Consider the following 26762-nt stretch of genomic DNA (forward strand, 5'->3'; position numbering starts at 1 on the left):
CCCGCATAAGCAGTGTCTTCCACTGTATGCATCGAATGCACAACTTGCACTACTCTTCGACCTCTGACCTCATCCGGGGCCAGTAAAACTAGTCTCTGAACAATCCATAGGTATTTTCCACTCCAAATGGCCAGAATCATCATGAAATAACTTCAACGCAATCCTCCGATACTTCTCCGGCAGAACCAGATAGCAACACCGAGGTCGGTCCGGGGGTGACGTGACCCAGTATAAGATCTGGTTCTTCAACTCCAACTGAGGCCATTCTTTCAGTAATGGAGGCACCGAAGCGTTTTTCGTCTTCTCCGCCTGAGCCATGTCTCCCCTTACAACTGCTGACCAAATGATACCGATGTCCGAATCCTCTTGCTGAGCAGCTGCCACTTCCCCAGAACTCAAATTGTCTTCAGAGCAGTCAGGTTACAGTAAACTTGGAGTATGACATCATCAGAAGCTCCAAATTGATCCACTGCTCGGTCCTGCCTCTCCTTTCCCTCTGCCCTCACGGTGAAGGCAAACTGACATATGGCTTTCACCTTTGGGGTAGGAACGCTCTCTCAGTCCTCGTCCCTGTCCAGTCCCTCATGCACCCGTCGAGACAAAGCATCAGCATTAATGTTCCGGCTTCCCGGCCGGTACTTCAGGCTGAAATCATAGGCAGAGAACGCTGCCAACCACCGATGCCCTCTGGCATCTAGTTTCGCTGAGGTCAGGATATAAGTTAGGGGGTTGTTGTCCGTCCTCACCTCAAACTTGGCCCCGTAGAGATAGTCACTCAGCTTATCCACCACCGCTCATTTCAACGCCAGAAATTCCTACTTGTGCATGGGGTAGTTTTTCTCGGAGGGTGACAGACTCTGGCTGACAAACACCAAAGTCCTCAACCTGGTGCCCTGGTCCTGATACAGGGCGCCCCCTAAACCCTCTCGGCTGGCATCCATGTGCCGTACATATGGCAATCAGGGGTCCGCAAAAGCTAGCACTGGTGCCTGGGTCAGCAGCTCCTTCAGTGACTGAAAAGCCTCCTCACGTTTTACATCCCACCGCTGTCCAAAAGGCTCCGGTGGGTTTAGATATTCTCCACCCTCCTGTCCTTTTTCCCCCTCCCTTTCTTCCCCAAGGGAGGGTAACCGCACAGAAGCTTATTCAATGTGTGACTCTCTTTTGCATAGACCTTCATGAACCTCTGATAGTAACCACAGAACTTGAGGAACAAGCGCAGAGCGCTTCCAGTCTGGGGCTTTGGCCAGGTGGTCACCGCTTCTATCTTAGCCAGATCAATAGCTACTCCATCATATGTGCCCAACATAGCTAATAGGCATTTTGCAGAACTGGCACTTGTCCAGGGAAAGTTTTAACCCTTTAGCTTTCAGGCGGCCCAGCACCTTCAGTAGCCTCTCTCCTCATAAACGATAGAACCCTGTCTTTCAAGTCTCCACCCTCAGCTATGGGAAGCTCGACTTGTGACTTGGCCCGCTCCGCTACCTTCTCCTCCTCCCTGACAGCATGGACAGGCCATGACTCTGCTTCGCCTGGGGCACCGATAGAAGTGGGCAGTTCCACTGCCATTACGTCAGTGATAGTCTGAACTAAAACAAGGTCTGAGCCTGCCATTTTATCAAATCTCCATGCTACAACCACAACTTTGCCAACAGCTTTAACCCTACTCAAAAATAGAATTAACAATTCATCCAGGGTGTGAATATGCACTCCACTCAACACGCACGTATTAGTTACCAATAACCCCACGGAGGCGTACCCCACAGCATCCATACTAGCACAGACTTAAACACACAACTCTCAATGCTCAGGGCAATCATATAGCATCCAACAGAATACAGCACCCAGACGAGCCCCCAAAATTATAACCCTCAGGTACGGCCGGCATGTGAAGACAGCCTCCGGCCCAGCCAAACTGAGAAACCTTGTTTGTGTAGGTGCTGGGTAATATGTTGCCTGGTTACAAATCCGAACCAGAAAATATCAGACAATACACCATATGCTATTTAATGATTGAACTTCATAAAGCTAATAGGGTTATTAAAGAAAATAAAAAGAAAATGGGCCCATTTTAATGAAACAGTCTAAAGTGCTCGTTGGAGTTCATGGATTCCTCATCGACCACCTCCGAGCATCGCTGACTGTCGGAACCTCGCTTCAAGTCCACTCCGTCCACCGGTCTACCAACTCTTTCCATTCACGTCCTCTCTCTCCATCTCTTGCCGACAAAGGACCGTGAAATCCCTGTTCAAAGACCCACAAGAAAGACAACATGCCCCTCATAGGATAGCACACAATCCAAAGCCCACGTTATCTCTAGTCATAACCCAAACATTGCTGCTACAGTGAAACATTACAGAGAGGCCATTACAATAGCAGTGAAGCCTCACAGCACATTACACTCCATTTTCAAATACATCTGTAAAATTATTGATGCTGAGTAAACTCTCACATCCAGGATGCAAGGAGTATTTATTACATATAGCAGTATATAATAATGGTAAAGTGAGAAAAGGGGAACACTTTATTTCCTGCTGTGGGTCATTAACAGTGGTGCAGCAGATTCCATTATACTTTTGACTCCATTCTGTTTTCTTCTAACCAGAGCAAAGCTTCGTAACCTCCACCCCACACACAATGAGTTAATTGTTGAACCTGATAACCAATGACTATGGTGTGATTACCATTCTTTACCTTCATTTTTGGTTAGATGTTGGCCAGGCTGGCAGGATCGGCCAGCTTTTCATTGTAAAGATAGAGTGGAAGGGTGTTATTCAAGCTGGAGGTCCACAACCAGTAGTGATCCAGAGGGATCAGTATTGAGCCTTTCTTGTTTGCGATGACAGTGGAGAGGGCTGTCAAAGCACGCAGCAAAAAGAAGCTTTCACATTCCTTTTATAATATTAATAAAGAGTTTTCACCTATCCTGCCACCATAAAGGCTAATTTGAATTTTCTTTCTTTCAGCTGCAACACATTGCTTCAATGGTTCTTTGTTCTGTGCGAGCAGTGGAGAGTGTATCCCAGTAACACAGCGATGTGATGGTAACGTCGACTGCAGAGATTTCAAATCAGATGAATCTAGTTGCTCAGGTGAGAAAGCAAATTTATTAAATTATCTCATTATAAACTTGTCCCTTTTTGATAAATATTAAATTTGATTATTCTCTCAGAAATTACTGAGAATAGTGATTTTCAAACTGGTGCACTAAATCATGGTGGGAGGCTAGTGTAGAACATGGAACAGCACAACACACGAACAGACCCTTCAACCCATGAAGTCTCTGTTAAGATCTCCCCCTTCACTTTGAATGTACAGTATGTCCTCTGTACTTGACATCTTCACCCCAGAGAAAGATTCTGACTGTCTACTCCATCTACATCTCTCATAAATTTATAATCTCCCATTCAACGCTCACAAGAAAACAACATCATTTTATCCAAACTCTTCTTATACCTCATACCCTCTAATCCAGGCAGCATCATGGTAAACCTCTTCTCTTTCTTTTCCAAAACCTCAGCATCCTTACCTAAAAAGCTCCCGATCCTGCAAATCAGAAATTTAAAAAGTGCTGTGGAAAGAAAAACAGAGTTAGCTTGTCAGGTACTGAGATGTTTCATTTGAAATGTTAACTTTGTTTCACTTGCCACTGATGCTGTTTGTCTTGCTGGGTGTTTCCAGAGAATGCCTGTGATACCGTAAGACAAAGGAGAGGAATTAGGCCATTCAGCCCATCGAGTTTGCTCTGCCATTCCATCATGGCTGACTCAGGATCCCTCTCAACCCCATACCCTGCCTTCTCACCATATCCTTTGATGCCCTGACCGATCAGGGCTTTAAATATACCCAAGGACCTGACCTCTGCCGCAGTCTGTGGCAGAGCATTCCACAGATTTACTACTCTCTGGCTAAAATAATTCTCCCTTACCTGTTCTAAAGGGTCACCCCTCAATTTTGAAACTGTGCCCTCTACTTCTGGATACCCCCAACATAGGAAACATCACATCCACCTTACCAAGAGATTTCAACATTCGGTAGGTTTCAATGAGATTTCCCAGCATTCTTCTAAATTCCAGTGAGTACACACCCAAAGCTGCCAAATGCTCCTCATATATTAACCAACTTCATTCCGGAATCATCCTCGTGAATCTCCTCTGGCCTCTCTCCAATGGCAACATATCCTTTCTGAGATATAGGGGTCAAAACTGTTGACAATACTCCAAGTGCAGCCTGATTCATGTTTTATAAAGGCTCAACATTTTCTCCTTGCTTTTATATTCTATTCCCCTTGAAATACATGCCAACATTGCATTTGCCTTCTTTACCACAGACTCAACCTGTAAATTAACCTTTTTGGAGTCTTGCATGAGGACTCCCAACTCCCTCTGCAACTCTGATATTTGAACCCTCTCCCCATTTAGGTAATACTCTGCACTACTGTTCCTTTTACCAAAATACACTATCATACATTTCCTAACACTGTATTCCATCCGCCACCTTTTCACCATTCTTCCAATTTGTCTAACTCCTGCTGCAATCACATTGCTTTCTCACCACTATCTACCACTCCACCTATCTTTGTATCATCCGCAAACTTTGCCACAAAGCCATCAATCCCATTACAGGTATTCCCCGCTTTACGAAAGTTCACTTTACGCCACTTCACTTTTACGAAAGACCTACGTTAGTACCTGTTTTCGCTGACCAAAAGAAATCTGAACAGGATTTTTGCTTTTATGAAAAAAGGCAAAAAGCGAAAATAGCGTTCAGCGTTTGGCTTGCAGTGAGCCGTCACAGAGGCAGCGCGCACCCCGAGCAGCAAGAGTGGTGCTGCCAAGCTCCTTCCCCGGGAACTACACTCAGCATCAAGCCACCATGGCTTTGAACTGTGTGAGATTTTTGCTATGATTGACAGCGCTGCAATGATTGCAGAAAAGTATGACAATTTTGAAAGGGCACATAGATTTAGGGCAGGTTTGCAGGATGCTTTGAGTGCTTACAAAGAATTGTATGATAGAAAAATACATGAACCTTCCAGTGTGCTCGCTGTCTTCCGATTCTGGTAAATGAAACTACACTGTACATACATTATTTCTACTTTATACAGGATGTGTATTTAACATATCATATCATTCCTGCTTTTACTATATGTTAGTGTTATTTTAGGTTGTATGTGTTATTTGGTATGATTTGGTAGGTTATTTTTTGGGTCTGGGAACGCTCAACAATTTTTCCCATATAAATTAATAGTAATTGCTTCTTCGCTTTACTCCTTTTCGGCTTACGAAAAGTTTCATAGGAATGCTTTACTTTCGGATAGCGGGGGAAACCTGTTTCTAAATTATTGACAATGTGAAAAGCAGCGGTCCCAATACTGAACCCTGAGGAACACCACTTGTCACCAGCCCCTTTTATTCCCACTCGCTGCCTCCTGCCTGTCAACCATTCCACTATCCATGTCAATATCTCTCCTGTAACACCATGGGATTTTATTTTGTTAAGCAGCCCCATGTGTGGCACCTTATCAAATGCCGTCTGAAGATCCAAGTAAATAACATTTATTGACTCTCCTTTGTCCACCTTGCTTGTTACTTCCTCGAAGAACTCTAACAGATTTGCCAGGCAAGATTTCCCTTTACAGAAACCATGCTGACTTTGACTTATTTTATTAGTTTCCAGGTACCTTGAGGCCTCATCCTTAATAATAGACTCCACCATTGGGGTTAGGCTAACTGGCCTATAATTTCCTTCCTTTTGCCTTCCTCCCTTCTTAAAGAGTGAAATGACATTTGCAATCTTACAGTCCTCCGGGACCATGCCAGAATCAAGTAATTCTTGAAAGATCATGACCACTGCATCCGTTATCTCTTCAGCAACCCCTCTCAGGACTCTGGGATGTAGTCCATTTGACCCAGATGACTTATCCACCTTAACACCTTTGAGTTTGCCTAGCACTTTTTCCTTTGTAGTAGCAATGGCATTCACTTCTGCTCTATGACACTCACGGACCTCTGGCACATTGCTAGTGTCTTCCACAGTGAAGATTGATGCAAAGTACCCATTAAGTTCATCTGCCATTTTTTGTCCCGCATTACCACCTCACCAGCATCATTTTCCAGTGTTCCAATATCAACTCTCACCTTCCTTTTACTCTTTATATAACTGAAAATCTTTTGGTATCCTGCTTTATATTATTGACTAGTTTGCCCTCCTATTTAATATTTTCCCTTCTTATACCATTTTAGTTGCCTTTTGTTGGATTTTAAAAGCTTCCTAATCATCCAACTTCCCACTTACTTTTGCTACTTTATATGCCCTTTCCTTGGCTTTTATGTAGTCCTTAACTTCCTTTTCAGCCATGGTTGCCGATCCCTGCCATTTGAGAACTTCTTCCTCTGTGAGACATATCTATCCTGTGTCTTGTGAACTATTGCCAGAAACTTCACCCGTCTCTGCTCTGCTGTCATCCCTGCCAAGCAGCCTCCTACAATCCACCTGGGCAAGCTCCTCTCTCTTACCTCTGTAATTCCCTGTATTCCATTGTGATACAGATGCATCTGAGTTATGTTTCTCCCTCTCAAACTGCAATATGAATTCAATCATATTATGGTCACTGCCTCCTAAGGGTTCCTTTATGCTAAGCTCCCTAATAAGATCTGGGTTATTACACAATGCTCAATCTCAGATAGCCTTTCCCCGAGTAGGCTCAAGCACAAGCTGCTCTAAGAAGCCATCTCAGAGGCATTCAACAAATTCTCTCTCTTGCGATCTGACACCAACCTGATATTCCCAACCCCTTGCATATTGAAGACCCCCTTTACAATTGTGTCATTACCGTTATTATATGCCTTTTCCTACTCCCTTTGTAATCTTAAACCGACATCTTGGCTACTATTTGGAGGCCTATATATGATTCCCATAATGGTTTTCTTAACCCTTGCAAATTCTTAACGCCACCCACAAAGATTCAAAATTCTCTGACCCTATGTCACCTCTTTCTAAAGATATAATTCCATCTCTTACCAACAGAAACACACCACTGCCTATGCCTTCCTGCCTGTCTTGTTGATGCAAAGTATATCCTTTGATATTAAGCTCCCAAATATGACCTCTTTTCAGCCACAACTCAGAGATGCCCACAACGTCATACCAACCAATCTCTAATTGCGCCATGAGTTCATTCTCTTTATTCTGAATGCTACACGCATTTAAATACTCCACCTTCAGTCCTACATTCTTTGCCCTTATAAATTTTGCCTCTGTCGTACAAGTGAACTCTTTGCACCGACTTCATTTGTACCCAGTCATTGGCTTGTCCTTTCTTACATTCATGTTACACCCATCATCTACTTGTAAGCCTGCTGGCTCATCCTTATCTCCATCATCCTGGTGCCCATCCCCCTGCCATATTAGTTTAAACCACTCCCAACAGCTCTAGTAAATAATCTGTCCGAAAGAATATTGGTCTGCCTTGGATTCATGTGCAACTCATCCCTTTTGTACAGTTCCCACCTGCCCCAGAAGAAGTCCCCATTATCCAGAAATCTGAATTTGCTTTAATAATATTGTGATAATTTAGTTAATGCATTCAATTAAAAGTAAAAATGTAGGAAAACATACACTGCACTGACTTGGGTCTCCTTGGAACAGCTTTAGGTCCTTAAATGGAACAGTATGGGAACATCAACGGTTTCTAAAAGGACATGAGGAATATTTTACAGAGTTTGCATACAAAAAGAGAAGACTTTCTCAACCTATTTGCCCCAGAGGAAACCTTGAAATAATTTTCAGGTCTCAGGGAACACCTTGGTAAATATTATTCTATCTACAGCTCAATGTATGTTAGTGTGATCAATGAGTTGTAGATATAATCATCCAAAACTAATTCTCAATGCTCTCTTGAGTAGAGAATGAATTTTTAGCCAACCTTTCTTGTAAAAAAAATAGGTACAGTAGTTAACTTTAGCTTACATTTCTTGAAATTAATCTCTTCCTTTCCCTTTCATATATTTTAAAAACTCATAAGGAAAACATAATAAATTTCTGTTAAATAACTGTCTTAAGCCAAAAAGGGATATGACTCTTCTCAAGGTAGGCTTGGTAGATTTAACTTAAGTAGGTGTAATTAATTTTAATTAATGCTGTTTATAACGTGAAAATTTATTCACAATATTGAATGGTAAAGTTACTAAAAACCACATGCCAGAGCAAAATGAATAAAAATACAGCCTAATAAGACACAATTTTATAAAATATGAAAAGAATGGCATAATAAATAACTAAACAAGAGAACTGCAAGAAAATACAAAAACTTCGCAATACAATTCACTTCTAACCTACACAATCTACCTTTTGCAACATTTATAACAACAGCAAGATGGTGGGCCAGCAGCCAAGTTGCAGCCTGTTAAAATCACTTCTTTAGTGTGACAAATTCTCTCCAATTTTCTACCACACCAGTAGTTTGTTAGCTCCCATAAATCACTCGGCGGTGTGTAAGGAAGGAGTTGGGGAGAGGTAATTTGGGAGATAGAAGCTGGGTTGATAGAAGATGGGCGAGTCCATACAATGCTGGGAAAATGCACTTCACGCTCCTTATCAGCCTACTGTCCTCCCTACTGTGCAATACAGCGCTCACCAGTTATTAACGGCCTCCACTATTTCACGTCAAAAACTGAGAATGGACTCAACCAAGTAAGAACGTTCCTACAGCGCACTGCCACACTGGGCTGAGAGACCGCTAACGAGGCTGCTCGGTCACTGCCCACCACTGCGAGTCCTAACATCATGCGTCAGGTGAAGTTCAAAAGACGATGTTTATTTTTCAAAATCACGACCTCTCGCAAAACCCCTAGCAACCTCTTGTGGAACCCCAGTTGAGAAGCCCTGCTCTAGAGATTAGTTTATTATTGGCATTGACAGTTCTTTCTCTTGTTACAGAATGTCCAAATGCATATTGTAGAAATGGAGGAACATGTATCATTGTTAACAGAATTGCACTGTGCAAGTAAGTGTTTGTGTAGTAATTGCAAGATACTGCAAATGCCTAATAAGAAATATAAAAATTCATCCTTCATCTCCCTGTGTCACTTATGTAAATTGTCAGACTCAAGTAAATTGCAGAATTCTGTGAAGCCATCTGTTCTTCTCATTACGAATCCAAATGTTTGTGGTTTGTGTTCTTGTGTTGCTATAATGTTACAGATGTCACTTCAGAAAGAGGCCATTTTGACAAATTTGCAAGCAGACATCATTGAGTTATGCCAACAACTCCGCTCAATTTTTTTCCTCATTCTTTAGCCTTCGCTAAGATGTTTTTTTTTGTTGTTATTTGGTGGAAAGACTCACATTACTTTGGGATCTTTGGGATCTTTGTGGTTTTTCAATAGAGTCCACTCAATAATTGTACTTTAAGCTACAGTACTTCTGATGCATCCTCTGAAGCCAGATTTAATTCCAACACTGCATATACAACTCTCATTGCATTCAGAAGTTGGATAGATGGCCTTAGTTTCTTAACATACTCATGGAAGGCAAGCAAGTAGAGAGCAATTCCTACCACCAGCCCTACACACATGCACACACGCACTCAGACACACAAAGGAGAGGATCAGCACTGGGTTCACTGGCAAGAGCTGACAATAATGTTGAAAGAGGTTTATTAGCCAAGCTGGAGATTGTTCATCTTTCCAACAACACTGCATAACGATCTCTTTATTCCCTCTCTCTCAACAATTCCCTCATATGAAATAAAAAGAGGAAATATTGCAATTACACAGTCAGCATCGGTGGAGAGAGAAATAGAGCTAGCATTTGAGGTCAATCGCTTTAACAATTTCCTCCCAATTATTTAGGTTGGCAGCAGCCCACTATTCTTGATCACATCTTGACTTCAAGCCATATTGATACTGATGGAAACCTCCTCTCACACCTCTTCACATAAACAGCAAGCACCTGCTCTCTTCTCTGGTATCACTTTTTATTGATGCCATTGAGTTCCAGATTTTCCAAGATGTCAATTCACATCTGCAATTCATCTCTTTGGTTCATGTTTAAACTAAGACAGTGATGAGGTCTGTGACTTGGTGAAACCCAACTACGTGTATGGGTACAGGTTTTGTTAAATAAGTGCCACTTGATTGTACCATCAATGAGACCGTCCTTTTTTTTTGCTGATAATTGGAAGTAGTCCAAAAAGCCAGAAATTAGTGAAATGTGATTGGCCTTGCTTTTAATAAATAGAATATATTCGGGCAATTTTGCACATGGTTAGAAAGATGCCATTGTTGAATTGTATTGTAGCAGCTTGAAGGATTACACAGAATGAATCATTAAATGCTTAATGCTGACAGTAATGGCATAATGTTAAATCCTGACCTGCTGCATCTTTTAAATTTCCAGCATACGCTGTGTTTCTTTTTATCTCGTAGTTCTTATAGTTCTAAAATAGTTTTTCAGCTGCTGTTTTCATTCATCTCCTTCAGTGCCTATCTCCTCAAGACAGATCCGATGTGATAACGAGTCTTCACTACCCTGTATTAGCCAGCACCACCACTATCTGTGTCAATCAACCGCTCTTGCACTCCTTTTGTATTCTCCCCCACCCGACTCTACAAGTTTAAAAATGTTTGATTTCTGACTTTTCCTTGTCCGAATGAAAGAGCATCAACATGCAACATTAACTCTGTTCCCCTCTCCACAGAAGCTGCCTGATCTACTGAGCATATGAACAGACCACTTCTTGTTTTCATTGCATATTTCTGGCTTTGGTGCTTTTGTTTATCCAGAATCCATTGCCTTACAAGTAAAGGCTATTTTATACTTGTGCGACAAGTGGGCTACACGCGTTGTGAGCATTTATACTTGTGTGTTGGTGTGCCTGCATCACTCTGCATTTCGCGCACGTCGCGCATGTACACACACCTGCCCGTGCAAGGCTTCATGGTCATGGTAGTCTTTCTCGGGGTAAACAAGTTTAAAGTGAGCGTCTTTTTTCGTAAAAGCGAAATGTGTCCTCCATAATTTCGGAGGTCTGTAAAGCTTTATGGAAAGCATTGCAGCCAGAGTTCCCTCCCTGCCCTTCAGTCGCCCAGTGGGAAGCTATTGCAGCGTAGGAGGAAATGCGATATTACCAAGTGGACTAATCACAATTACTGAGCCTACGTTGCCGCGAAATGTAGTTACATTTTGGGAAAGGTGCGTGTCAGGCTACGGCGTAGGGACCTGCGTAGGGTTTGCGGCAATGCTGTACTTACAGCGTCGAGTTGACACAGAAGTATAAATCAGCTTTTAGAAGGATGATACAAAGTCACTCTGGGTTTTAAAAAGGGAGCTAGGTGGTCACTTGAGGAAATGTGATTTGAAGACGATGAGAAATGAGTACTTAGTAGTGGTGCCACGGCAGCATAGCAGTTGGAGCAATACTATTACAGCTCAGGGAGCTGATGTTCAGAGTTCGATCCCAGCTTCGTCTGTAGTCCATCCTCTCTGTGGAATGCAAGGGTTTTGTCCAGGTGCTCTGGTTTCCTCCCACAGTCCAAAGACCTCCAGATTATTACGTTGATTGGTCATTGTAAGTTGTTCCGTGATTAGGCTAAGGTTAAAATGGGGGTTGCTGGGTGACACAGCTCGACAGACTGGAAGGACCTATTGCACTCTGTATTTCTAAATAGATAAATAAATATAAATTTTAAAACTTACAAGATCCTCTTCTGTGCAGCTAGAAAATATCCAAAGAAATGAATGGCTCCAAGATCTAAAAGCAAGTCTAATGTGGTGTAGGCTTCAAAAGCAGATTTGCCAGTTGATTTCATGTGGTGTCCAATAGCAGAATAGACTGATAGAATGACCAACAGAAATTTACTGTCCCTTTTTGCATGCTTATCCACCAAATTCATAAAGTTGCTATCATTTCTGGAATAAATGCTTCACAGAGACTGCTGCTAACTTCAATTTGAAATTGAGCCTCACCAAAGATAACCTTCACTCTGGCAGAGCAAGTGGAGCGGCTACCTCAAAGCTTGTAATGACTTGGGTTCAAACTTGAACTTGCTGTCTGTGTGCTGTTGGCACATTCTCCATGTAGCTATGTTGGTTTCCTTTGGGGAGACCAATATTCTGCAGATCCCGGAAGGATGTGAGTTGGTAGGCTAATTGGCCTTTGTAAAATAACGTAATGTGTAAGTGTGTGCTAGTATCTTGGGGGAGATAATGGAAATGCAGAGAATGTTTTTTTCAAAAGTGGGATTAGTGCCAGGGTGATTTTTGGTGGGAGTTCAGTGGTTGGCATGGACTTGGTGAACCAAAAATCCTGCTTCTCTGCTAAATACTCTGTGAGTGAGGCTCCATAAAGAATATCAAAGAAAAAGTCCAATCTAGTCATTGACTGGGACACGACACAGCATTTGCAGCCGGGTAAGCTTAAAATAGTTCCATAAGAGAATGATAGACAGTGTAAAGGAGAAAAAATGAAATTGGATGATGAAGATTGAGAGAGGAAGAATAACAGAGTGCCAGATAAGTAGAAACACCATTATAGAAAAACTAAGACTCAATATTTTTTTCTCTTTGAACAATAACACAGAGTTCTAAAAGTAGGAACCATTTATCTTATGACACATTATATTATTGTTGTTAAATTTATTTTCAAACCTATCACCGAAGGATTGTGTATCTATGGCCCCTTGAAGTTTTAAATTCTGTCAGCCCTGATTTCCCTGGCATTTTCCTGCAATATCAACAATGCTTTTATAAAAGAACCTAGAAAGATTAGTATACAGCATTAATATTCATTCAGTGATGACAATTTTCCCTTTAAAATTTAAAGAATTTGGCTTATAACACAAGCTGTTTTGGATTTCCTTCAGTGTATTGTTTTTTGTCCATTTATCTTCTGAATTCTAGGTGAACAATACAAATTATTTTTTTTCTAACTTTTAAATAACAACTCCTTGTTGGATTTCCCATGTTATAAATTATAATACCTTGTTGGTTCATGCTAGCTGCAATACCTAAAGTGGGACCTTAATTTGAATATGAGTCAGGGTTCCATAATATGAATATTTTGGTTTAGCCTTTATTTTTACATACAACATACAAACATATGAACATGGAAAGTAACAAGCCCGAGTCAGCCACTTGGTCCCTCATTCTGTGCCAGTGCTCGAAAGATCATGGCTGATCTGATGGTGATTCCGTTCTTCCCTTATTAACCAAGAGCCTATCTACTTCTGCCTTAAAAAATATTCATTGACTCAACTTCAAAAATCCAAAGACTTGCAGCTCTTGGAGAAAAAGGAAAGGACCCGTATCTGTCCTACATGGGTAATCCCTTAATTCCAATGTCTCCTAGTTTCAGATTCTCCCACAAGAGGAAGCATCCACTCTACCAAGACTTCTTGGGATTTTATATATCGTTCATTCAAGTCGCCACTTATTCTTCCCAATTTCAGTAGATAGAAGCATAGCCTGTCCAACCCTCCTTCAGAACTTGCCCATTTCAAGTAGATATTAAATCTATTTTGAAATACATCCTGGGTGTTTCCATCCTTCCTTAATTAAGAAGACCAATATCTACACCAGATGCTGCCTCACGAATGTTCAAAAGCACTGGTGCAACCCCCCTGCCCTTGTATTCAATACTGCTTCAGCTCCCATGAAGATGTTTAGGGCCAATAAGTAGACTGTGTGCTCTGGGAGCTCTGCCAATTATATCCATGCTAGGAATTGTGTAGCAGTCGATTCTTCAAAGGGATGCCTCAGAAGTATGATAGAAGTATAATTTTATATCAGGAGGATACTAAGTTAACAATTTTCATGACACATGCCAGTGATAATAAACCTGATTCCGAATCTGATGCATTCTCTCCCCGCACAGGACTTGGCGCACCCTCTATCACCCCTTTTGCTCTTAAGAACATTCCATCTGGGCTTGATTGGAATTGGGCTCATACTCCACTGCCAATATGATGTTAAACCTTTATTCAGCTACTTACTAATGATACAAATGTACTGAAGTTTAAAATAATTGCTCCTTGGAGTAATGAAAATTGGTCCTAAGTTGCATATTTGATCCAATATGTATACAGCACAACATGGGCTGAATTTCTAATCAAAGGAGTACCGTCCCATAAATTGCGAGATAAGGTTTGACACTCTTTTGCCTCCAGCTTCATTGAGGTGGTGAGCCTCGTCAATAAGTTAATCAAGGGCTTATGAAATGCAGCAAAACTTGGGGCTAAACAGTCCAGGTTGTCTCCTCACTTCATCCTCCGTCACTTGGCTATGTAAAGTTTAGTAGGTGTTAAAGGCTGTGCACTCCAGGTTGCACTGTATGTTATGCCTCACAGAGATCTCCACCAGATGCAGTTTCAGTAAACCCAACAGCCAATCTTGTTTATTTAACTTACCTTCGCTCTATAAAAGCACTCTCTTGGTCACAAGCTGAAAATAGATGCCTTTACAATTTAACCTCCAAGCCAAGTCTGTAAATTAAATTGAAACATATTTTACTCTATGACCAAGTAATCAACTTTGGTGGCGTCCTTCTCTCCCGCTCATTAGTAGCGCTTCTGTGCGTCTGCAGCAGGGTGTCATTGGAGGAGAGTCCAGATGACCTCAACCATTTCTAGCCCCAGAAGACCACTGTGCAGATTTCATCACCCCAGTGTGGACAGTGGCAGGGGCTGGTAATCTGTCAGCCAGACATAGAGAACAGCTGGGCTGGAAGATGACTGATGATTTCCTGAAAGGGGGGAGAAGATTGCTGCTCCGTGGATCCATTTCTATAGCCCAGGGAGAGTGACACAGCAGTGTTTCACTGGAGTGTAGGTTTCTGGACTACCATGAAACTCAAATTTAAAAAAATACAGATGCTGAAAATCTGGACTGAAAAACAGACAATGATGGGAATACTTTGGAAAAGAGGGACAATAAGTTGGAAAGGTGCAGGGAGGGTAGGGGTTGGGATGTCTGTAAAACCATGAAACTCCTTTGCAGAAGTTCCTCTGTGCACAGAAAGAAGGACAGTTGCTTCAGTTTCTCTGGCGGTAAGCTGACCTGGAACTATTCCAGTACAGCAGTCAATCACACTCCAGTGAAGCTATGGCATCAGTTTTAAGATGCCACAGTGAGGCTGTGTCTGTGATGCTGAAACAAGTTACTTGCAACTTCAATGCCATGAAATGTTGGGTCCAAACCCTTCGTTAAACTAGTGCAAGACTGTTCCATGCTTCTGGGAACTCCACATGGTTTTATGATAGGTTTTAAGCACTTTGCTAAGTAGATCGATCAACTTTCTTTGCACGATTGCCCCCATCAAAGTTCTTATTTTCATCTTCCGTTGGAGAATACCTGTGACCTTGCAACCATTTTACCTGGATTACCCTAATGTTCCATTACCTAGCTTGCCCTAGCTGCAAGTCGCTTGCAACTAATCTCTCCCCATCCTATGTTGTACTGGAGGCTGGAAGTGCATCAGCATCTTCAGTCTTGCAGTCTGGTGTCACCTGTAAGGGGATTGGCTGGAGAATATTATAGAAATGCGAAGAGGAGAAGGGAGAGAGTTGTTGGATCTTTGCTTGTGTTTAATAAAGTTACTTATAATCTATATATATAAGCTTCTCTTGGTGTTGCATTATTTGAATAGAGGATATTTCAATGGCTAACTCTTATCTATGCATTTGAATAGAATTTTCCTTATCTATGTCGTATAGCCATCTTAGTTCTTTCTGGTTATAAGTCTTTTTGCTTAGCAGATGTCTATCACTGTCCATTTCAATTCTCCTTTGTTCTATCAACGTTTAATAAAACGATCATGAAGCATCAGGTTTTATAGCTCTTCCGTGACTTCTGAAAGAACCTTGAATGAAAACATCAGAATCCAACAGTCAGGCTTGGAGAGAGTGAAGAATTTAAGTAAGTGGTTTGGGAATGAGGCCGTCCAGATATCTGATTGCTTCAGTTCTGCCACTAGCCTTGGCGTGAGCTCCTGAAACATGTTCAGTATTGTATCATTTATTATGTTTATTATATGAATTCTGGACCATGTCGGCCCTTCCCCCATCTCCACCACCCTTCTTTGGTTGAGCATGCTGGTGCCCTACAACAGAGAAGGAAGGACACAATTGGTCAGAGTAATACAGAGAGTACCACAGTATGGAAACAGGGCAGATGGCCCATCTCAACCATACTGACCATGATGCCTACCAAATTATTCCCATGTACCTGAATTTGGCATATATCCCTTTAAAAACCTCTTGTCCATGTACTTATCCAATTGTCTTTGAATATTGTTATGGTACCTGCCTCAACCACTTACTCTGGCAGTTCATTCCAAATATGCACTTCTCTCTACATGAAGAAGTTGCTCTCTGATACTGTACCTGTTAAACCTTTCACCTCTCACCTTAAACTCTCACCTTCTTTGGGGAAAAAAGACCATATCCGTGATCCTCATGAGTTTATACGCCTCTGTAAAGTTATTCTTCAATCTCCTAAATTACAAGGTATAAAATACTAGCCAGCCTAACCTTCTCTAACTCAGGCCCTCGGGTCATGGCAGCATGCTCATAAATCTTCTCCATATTCTCCAATTTATTGATGCCTTTCCTATATCAGGATGACCAAAACTGTATACTGTACTCCTAGCAAGCCAAATATCTTTTCATGCTTTCAGGGAACTATGTACCTGTACTCCTAGGTCCCTCTGTTCCACAACACTCCTCAGACCATTCACTGTATAAGTACTGCCCTGTTTTGACCTCCCAAAATCATCTCATTAGGTGTTTTCAGATGTTGAACTGTAATAGCTGGTAATGTGTGGTTTGCAGCACTGCCAAGTGTGTGAGGTTTTATTAGACCCCTTCAATGTTAACTATGAATTTCAATTGGTAGGAGTACATGCCTGCTGATTGAAGATTATCAATGATCATAGACTTTCATATGCAGCCACTAAGCTTCTCAAAACATGGCATCCAGCCTTCAGGATACGATCCTCTTGGAATTCATGTTTTTTCATGTAGCTACTGATTGTTTTTCTGGAGTGCTTCCAAAATCACAGTGAAAGACAGGAGTGGTGCCTTACATCCACAATACTCTCTGTTGCAATATCCGAAAATCGTTAAACCTGCTTTTTTTATGTACCTTCCTTCTTCATTTGTCGTGGTCCACCTGTCAACTCCTTTAATCACAACCACATTCCTGGTAGGAGAGGCACTCTAGCTTTAAGCTGGCTAGATTTCACTGGTGCTAGGCACTTGTGATGTTAGCCCATCGGCCAGCTATCCGCATCAACCCCCAGTGAGGAAATTGAACTATAGCAACACACTGATTGTTAGAATTTGTGGAAACAACATGCTGTCTGCGAGATGTCAATTACTCTCTGTCATTTCATTCTGTTGACTATTGACTTTAACATCCATGTATCTACCACTAATTCTTGAAGTTTGTTGCCGCCCTTTGAGTTTACAAGCTGAGTGTCTCTGGAATGTAAACCGATCGAAGTTACTGCCCTGCAAAGCTCTGTTTCCTTTCATGTTCTGAGCTTTTTTGCAAACCTACTATTCAACCTTTCACAGACTTTCTCATTATATCAAACTTTTTCATTACAACATTGTCTGAGCATTATATTTTCCCAAAAGGTGCATCAAACTCATATGTAAAGGAGGGTGGAGGGGTTAATGTCTCTTCTGTATTTTAGCTGGACAGCATTAAAGGCATAGAGTGTGACCTAATGGCTCAAAGGTGATTAGAAAATACATTTTCTGTGACAAGGCTATTTACAAAAGTAGAATGCATTTTATTGTGAAATACTTAATCATTTCTTTCCCTTTCCCCCACCACCAACTACACCCAACACCGTCTCCACACCCTCTGCCTGCTTCACAGGTGTACAAGTCAGTGGAAAGGAAATCGATGCCATATTTTGGTCAACACAGCAGGAGCTCTCAGTCCTGGTCTAGCACCAGATAATGGTAAAGAAATGATACCAATCTTAACTAACTGCATTCTACAGCCACACACTATTACTAATGTTGTTTTCCTTTTCCTATCCAGACTTCATGTGGGCAGGACTGGGCACTGGCTTGGGTTTGTTTGTGCTCACTCTACTAATTGTTTCAATCATAATCACTAAAAGAAAAGCAAGCAAGTATGTAATACTAAATACATTTTATTGACTTTTTTTTTACATTCTTGAGCATATTGGTCATCTTAGATGTGAACTAATGAAATATACAAGCTTAAAATATTTTCCTAAGAACCATGCATTTGTGAACCAAACTCTTCTATTTCAATCCACCAAGTATCATTTAGTCTGGTGATTCTGTAAAAATCATGAATAAAGCATTCCAGAAGATAAAGTTCAGTGAAAAGTCTCACATTAGCATGACAGATCTATGATGTCACTGTAACACCAAAGGAAAACTTGGCATCCTTCCTAGTCAGTTAGTAAAAACTGGTCATATGGATTTTGATGTGGGGAAGTGTGAAATCATGCAGTTCAGTGAAAGGAATCTGAATGAAGAAAGACGGCAGGTGAGCAAACAGATGTCTAGGTATTCTTTTGCATGAATTACAAGTGGTTACAGTAAGTGTTAGGAAGGCCAAGTTATTGTAAGGGGATTGGAGTTCAGAAATGAGGAAGTATTATTACATTGTATGGGATACCGGTGAGGCTGAAAGGTTATACTAGGATTGGTTGCAGTCCAAACAATACTCCCTTGGCTAATTCTTGAGACTAGAGAGTTATTATGAGTAACAAAATAAATTAGATCTATATTGTTTGAAGTTTAGAAAGATGAGAATTCTCCCCCACAGAGAGCATTGGAGCATAAATCATTGCAGGTATTTAAAGAGATGGATATTGTTTAAAAAATTGGGAAATTGAGGGCTATGGGGGAAACTAGCACAGGAGGATGAAACTGTTCATATTGAATACAGGGCAGGCCTAAGGGGCTGGGTAGCCTACTCCTACCCTTAGACTCATGTTCTTATAACAAAGCATTTGAAGACCTTATGATAATAAGACATACGAGCAGAATTAGGACATTTAGCCTATCAAGTCTGCTCCGCCATTCAATCATGGCTGATCCTTTTTTTCCCCTCCTCAGTTCCACTCCCCGGCCTTCTCCCCATAACCTTTGATGCCATGTCCAATCAAGAACCTATCAAGCTCTATTGTAAATACACACAATGACCTGGCCTCCATGGATGCCTCTGGTAATAAAATCCACAAATTCACCACCCTTTGGCTCAAGAAATTTCTTCACATCTCTGTTTTAAATGTACGCTCCTCTAACCTGAGGCTGTGCCCTCTTGTCCTAGACTCCCCCACCATGGGAAACATCCTTTCCACATCTAAGCAACACACATTAAAGTTGCTGGTGAACGCAGCAGGCCAGGCAGCATCTCTAGGAAGAGGTACAGTCGATGTTTCGGGCCGAGACCCTTCGTCAGGACTAACTGAATGGAGAGCTAGTAAGAGATTTGAAAGTGGGAGGGGGAGAGGGAGATCCAAAATGATAGGAGAAGACAGGAGGGGGAGAGATGCAGCCAAGAGCTGGACAGGTGAATGGCAAAAGGATATGAGAGGATCATGGGACAGGAGGCCCAGGGAGAAGGAAAAGGGGGAGGGGGGGAAAAACCCAGGGGATAGGCAAGGGGTATGGTCAGAGGGACAGAGGGAGAAAAAGGAGAGAGAGAGAGAAAGAATGTGTGTATATAAATAAATAATGGATGGGGTACGAGGGGGAGGAGGGGCATTAGTGGAAGTTAGAGAAGTCAATGTTCATGCCATCAGGTTGGAGGCTACCCAGACGGAATATAAGGTGTGGTTCCTCCAACCTGAGTGTGGCTTCATTATTACAGTAGAGGAGGCCGTGGATAGACATATCAGAATGGGAATGGGATATGGAATTAAAATGTGTGGCCACTGGGAGACCCTGCTTTCTCTGGCGGACAGAGCTTCTTTCCACATCTACTCTGTCTAGGCCCTTCAACATTCAAAACTATTGGTCCCATCAAGCAGCATGGGGCAAAACCAGCTAACTAGTGCGGAAAAGTTATTTGTTGTTGTTTGGTCGAGTCCGATCCCATAGGGTTTTCATGGCAAGATATGGAAGTAGATTGCCAGGCCTTTCTACCACACAGATACTGTTGCTACCCAGCTGGGTTTGAACTCGGGACCATCTCCTTTGAAGTCCAATGCTGATGCCACTACACCACCAGCCAGCCCATGCTATTACAGACTTCAATATTGACTGAGGCATTATTCAGTATGATTTCTATTTTCTAGAACACAGACAAATGTTGGTAAATATTGCTGAAAAGAGTGACTTGGATATGGGTGGTAGTGGGTGGAAAGGCAGTAAAGAAAAAAGAGGTTATTACAAATAATGAGAAATAAGTACACAAATCAAAGCTTTTCAAAAACATGATTCTGAGATAAATGGAGTAGAGTATTAAACATTTAACCAGTTTCTAAAAACATGGAATAACTGCAACAAATAATCAAAAAAATTAAGGACCAGTTTTAATTATAAACCACTAATTATAAACATCAGTGTTCAGTATAGCAAATAGAATGAATTGGAAGTAACTAGACCAGTCATGAAGCATAACTGACAGGAGCATACAGCTCCCTGAACCTGCTCAGCCATTCAACAAGATCATTGCTGATCTGATTTTAGCCTCAGCACTCCGTTCCTGCCTGATCCCCAAAGCGTCAATTTCACCACAGTCCAACAATCTATTGAATTCCCTGATTCTATTGGCTCAGTGTCCATAACCCTGGACTTAAGAATTCTGAAGATCCCTGACAGTTAGAAAAAAGAATCTAGTTCATTTCTGTCTTAAGTGGTCCTTTTTTGATCCTCAGTCTAAACCTCCTGGTTGCCCTCCATCAGAATGTTCTGTGCATCAGTGAGATCGCCTCTCATTATGTTCAATCCTCCTCATGAGACATCTCCATTCCCCAGCACATCACTATCCCAGAAATCAATTTACTGAACCTCATTGACCTGCTTCTGAACATGGTGATAAAACTGTAGAACGTGCTAAAGAGATGAAATGAAGTCTGTCCAGGCGGATGTGGTACACCTGTGGGAATGACCTGCAAAATCAGGATAAACAAGTTAAATCAGTAATGCTATCAATATGACTGTATCAGCAAGAAAATTGTTACTTTCACCCATGATGGTACTTCAAAGTTCTGTATAAATAAGCAAGATTCACTTATTTTTGCAATTATTCCCCTTCAATAATGAATTTATTAGAGTTCTTAGAGTGCATGGCCCACAGGAAACATCAGCTGTCCTATTGCCGCCTTAGTTACTGCAGGATAACAATCCTTTTTGTACAAGGACACCCCATCTCTCTGAACTCATCCTTTTGCCCATTTATTTAACCTGTACAATCCCACTGTAGACATTTTTATGTCTTTCTTACGACTTCCACCTGTCTTTTGTTCAGATTACACTCAAACCTGTCATCTGCATCTTTTAACCCAACTCTGATTTCTGAATGTTAACCAATTCACTTTCCCCATGAATAGATTACACTGATCCCATAAACCATTATATTGCGGCATGTAAGTGGTATAATTGGCAAGAACCCTTATATTTTGGAACAGATGTTTATGTGACACCTGATCCAAAAACTTATTGGAAATCCAAATGCATGATATTTACTGGCTCCACTGATTACATCCCCAAAATCTTTATGACATTAAACACAATTTCTCTTTTATTTTAAAGGAGCTGTGTTATATTTGCTGCCATCTTTCTACTGAGACTTTTCAAAATCCCGGGAGATCTGAAGTCTCATTATAACTGATGCATTAACTATCTTCACATAAGCATGCAACCCACATGTTCAGAGCTTTTACCAGCTTTCAATCCCATTGATGCAGCTAGTTCTATTTTTATGATATTTGTTTTTAGTTTTTTGCTCTTTGTTACCCCTTGGCTGCCTATTATTTTCAATACTGATTTAGCGTCTTTCATTTAAAATCAGGTACAAAATGTTGCATGACTTCTTTGCTGTTTCCTTATACTCCATTTTTTAATTTTTATTAATTAATTAATTTTGCGTTATTATTTTACACTAGGGAAAAAGAAATATCTACAGGTATGACTAACAAAAATCTGCAAACTGACCGGAAGTAGAAAACAAAAATATATTGGGGATAATTTCTTATGAGTACCAAAGAAGCAGCAAACCTTGTGAGCAAGAAAATTTTAAAAAAAGATTAAGATCTCTTTTTATTTGATGTGTTACCATATCAGCTTCTACAAATACATAAATTAAAAACAAATTTATCAATTGTAAGGCTGGAAGCCTAAGAGGAAAAGATCATAAGTTAGTGGAAGATAAGTGGAAATTACTTCTGTGATTGTAAAAGGATTACTACGGTTGAGGTCAATTGGAACCTGAGTGAAATTACTCAGTTGTTTAAAATTAATGTAAATAAATAGAAAGTAAAGAAATTTAAGTGAATAGACACACGGTCAGGACATTAGTGTGATAAAGTACATCTGAGGTTCAAGAGGAGCTGGTAAAGTAGATGTGTGATGAAGGAGTGGAAAATGAATATAAAAAGAGAGATAAGCTGGATAATTATAGGGAATTTAGTTTAAAATCTGTGACAGAGATTGGATTCTTTAATTAAAGACAAAATTATTAGTTATCTGAATGGAAAGAAAATAATTAGAAGCAGTCAACAATAATTTTAGAGATGAAGATCAAGCTTGGCAAACTTAAATTAGATTTTTTTTTAACACTAAGATGGATGGGAGAATGCATTGGATGTGATACATATTGGATGTTCAAAATCCCTTTGTCAACACATTGCACTGAATGTTATGGAGAAGATTAATGAGTATCAGGAAAATGACAACAAGCTTCCTCAAAAGCTGGTTGCAATCAAAGAAGTACCAAGTAGAAATTTAGGGCAGCTTCTCGGAATGCTTGAGAGAAGATATGTGAGCAACTAGCTATCTTCAGCCAACAGAGAGACCCCTATACGCATGTAATCACTCTGCTGCCGAAGCAGAGACGCAAAGTACGGGACCTCAACTTTCTCCTGCAGGAGCAGAGACGTGCTTGTCTTATCACGTGGTGAGCTCAGACTTTGCTAAAAGCTGCTTCTGAGCAGAGGAATAAGCATGTGTCATCTGGAAATATGGAAAAAAGGGAACAGGACAGGCCAAAGTTCAGGATACTGATGCAACTCTAAATCTTGAAACTGAAACACTAATTGTGTATTCTTTCTCAGTGCCCATAGACTATTGTCTTCCCAGGTTGTTAACAAGTCATCAAGGTCAGTCCCTAATGCCTTTCCATGTGAGATTGCAAAATTACCTTCCATGTTTCAGGCATATTTAGGGGTATTCATCGAACCACTCAGGGTAACTAGATAAATTGGTTTCTCATTGTTGCACATATATATGGAGGTCAGTAAAAACAGAGAAAGAATTCTTGTGGGTTATCATCACCACCTGTGCATACTGTATACAATGAAAGGGAACAGTCTTCCAGTTGCCAAATGACAACTACAAAGGAATTGAATTGACTTTATTACTTACATTCTTCAAATACATGAGGAGTAAACATCTTTATGTTACGTCGCTGTCTAAATGTGCAATGTGCAATTATAGTAATTTATAATAAGTATTATGTGCAACAGGATAGTCAATATAACATAGAAATACAGTTGCGTTAGCATGAATTAAGTAGTCTGATGGCCTGGTGGAAGAAGCTGTCCCAGAGCCTATTGGTCCTGGTACCGTTTCCCAGATGGTAGCAACTGGAATCGTTTGTGGTTGAGGTGACTCTGGTCTCCAATGATCCTCCTGGCCTTTTCTATATACCTATCTTTGTAAATGGCCTGAATAGTGGGAAGTTCACATCTACAAATGCGTTGGGCTGTCCACACCATTTTCTGCAGAGACCTGTGATTGAGGGAAGTACAGTTTCCATACCAGGCAGTGATGTAGCCATTCAGGATGCTCTCAATTGTGGTGTGGCCTGAAAGAAAGTTCTTAGAATCTGGGGCCCCGTAGCAAACTTCTTCAACCATCTGAGGTGAAAGAGGCACTGTTGTGTAAAGTTGCAACAAAACATCCCAACTCTTATATTCTATGAACCAGACTATGAAGGCAAGCATACCAAATTCTTCACCATTCTTTACTATATGTTCAGCAGTTTCAGAGAACCATGGTCTTGGAACCCTATATTTCTCCATTCATCAACTCCATGGTGCTCTCCCATTCAAATATACAAGGATGGAGGTTGTCCTAAAATAATGCACAACCCTAGATGGGCCACAGTTCGGCTCACCCTTTTACAGGAAAGAAGTATTGCAGTGGAGAGACTCGCACGGAGGCTCTCTCAAGAATGTTGTCAGACCTGGAGAATGTTAGCTATGAGGAGAATTGGTTCGACTAGGCTTGTTCTCTTTGGAACAGAGCTGAGAGAGACTTAACAGAGGTTATATAAAATGAAGAGGGACCCAGACAGAGTAAACAGCATGAACTACTTGCAAAAGAATACAGGACAATAGGAACAAAACTTGGCCACTGGTTTCCCATAATCTTCAATTCAATGAACATTTAAAATTTTATCTCCTCCTTTTCAAATACCCTCACTAATCTAATCTAGAATTCCAATTATTTACCATCAACACACAAGAAGAAGCTACCACACACTTCAATTTTAAATGATGACCACCTTATCTTACAACTGTGACCCCTCATTCGAGACTATCAGCAGAAACAACTCAACATCTACCTTGTCTTGCCCCCTTTGTATCTTATATGTTTTAATATGATCAACCTTTGTTCTTCCAAATTCCATAGAATATAGACCTAATTTCTTTAACTGCTTGTAATAGGACTATCTACATGTCCCAACAGTTAGCCTGGTGAATCTCTTTTCAACTGCCTCCAGGGATCATGTGCTCTTCTTTGACCAGTACAGAATTTATGGTCAATTGAGTATTATAAATTTCCTTTGATCAATATATCATACAGTAACATACAGAAATATTAAGAATTATTCATTTAATTCCAGTACTAAGTATTAATATGAATGTTTAATAGTCCATGATCTCTGTCCTTCTGCCAACATGTATTCACATCACCAATGTTCTTCTGTCCAATCATGAACCAAGCTCCACTATCACCATTTTATTCCCATCCCCATTCAAACAGATCCAATACTCCGTCTCCACCATGTCCCAGATATTCTAGACTGTCACTTTGAATTCTTATTTTGCTCTACCCCATCAAACTAAGGTCTATCTATCCTTACTTTCCCACATTCCTTGGCCCTCTGATGACAAACCATTGGCCACTCCTTGAAATTATCTCAACTAGGCTCCTTGTACAAACACGGCCCACCCACATGATGCCATTATGATTTAAGCAGCACTCAGAAGGTTAGATACCATCTGTGGGAAAAGTAACAGTGTTGGTATTTCAGGATAAAGAATTGAAACACAGAAGAATTTCTAGGCTAAACATCCCATCATGAGCCCACTTAGCCAAGATGTAAACAAATCTGCTGTTAGGCCTATCTCACTTTCCTTCAACAAACATCTACCCAGCAGCTGAAAATATGTTTAATATTCTGCCATTGATATTTGATTATCTCAGTCTATAAATGGCCTGTTAATCAACAATACCACTTCTGAAAGATAATTACCTTATTACATATTCAATGAACTTGTAACTTCTGAAGCTTTAGGTAATCACCACAACATTGTCACTGCTTTGTGAAATGCATCTGGTGAGAGGGAGGGAGGGGAAGAGCTTTTATCATTTATGATCCATTAAATGGCATGATGGATTCTCTAAGAAAGACAGAAACCAGCTCCTGAAAGTATAAATAGTAGTATTCATGGGATAAATAGTACTCAGCGTATAGTTGCTCATGGCTGATTTACAAGTCACAAAACATGTTGCAAATCTTTCTGTAATTAATTTTCATGACAAAACAATCCAAATTTAAATAGAAATTGCACAAGCAGAATACCAATTGGATCTCACATCCATACCAGATCCATTCAGGTCATGATCCAGTCCATAATAGCACATCATAACTTAAGTTTTATGAGTTCTCTGACAGGCACTCAGAGAATAAAAGGGGACATCTCATTAATAATAAAGAATAAAAGTTGCTGAACTAGAAATCCTGCCAAAACCACAGTAGCTATTTGTGGAACTATGAAGGATCATTTGATTCGGTTGATCAGATGATGTCATATAAAATGTAAATACACCGGTATTTCTAATTAACTGTTTTAATCCTTACTGAGGCATCTTGCAGTTTGTAGAGTTGCTTTGGACTATTTGAACTGTTCACATTGGGGAAATTTTTTGTTGGTGAATATGGCCCTGCATTTTTGACCTGAGAGTGATTCAGACATTTCAAAGGAAACACAGCTGTGTTTTTTTCTAATGTTCCCATCAACTGTTCACTTTCCAAACACACAAAACATGCATACCCAAGGGTGGACTCACCATGTGCAAGGTGAGAATGAACCCAAGCTGATGGGTCATTTCTGACAATAGACATCCTAATTTTCAACATGTAAAACTGGATACATTTCTTCACAAAATTTTCCATAATGTCTTTTCATTATTCATCATAAAATTTACATTCTTTTATCTCAGAACACATTTTTATTTATTTTCTTTTGAATGTTAATTATTTAATTCATGATTTTTCTTCTCCTGTAATTATTCTCCAGAATAGAACTGTTC

At 40.6% G+C, this 26762-nt stretch overlaps 1 protein-coding gene across 1 annotated transcript in view; it reads left to right on the forward strand.

Moving 5' to 3' along the window:
• malrd1 (MAM and LDL receptor class A domain containing 1) overlaps positions 1–26762 on the forward strand; it is a 351826-nt gene that overhangs the window by 310083 nt on the left and 14981 nt on the right. The window contains exons 31-34 of the mRNA XM_072252046.1: positions 2967–3092; positions 8941–9007; positions 17887–17972; positions 18055–18148. Of these exons, the coding sequence (XP_072108147.1) occupies positions 2967–3092; positions 8941–9007; positions 17887–17972; positions 18055–18148 (373 nt within the window). The remainder of the gene's footprint in view (positions 1–2966; positions 3093–8940; positions 9008–17886; positions 17973–18054; positions 18149–26762) is intronic.

This window comes from Mobula birostris, chromosome 3 (genome assembly GCF_030028105.1).
Source record: "Mobula birostris isolate sMobBir1 chromosome 3, sMobBir1.hap1, whole genome shotgun sequence".
Lineage (NCBI taxonomy): Eukaryota > Metazoa > Chordata > Chondrichthyes > Myliobatiformes > Myliobatidae > Mobula > Mobula birostris.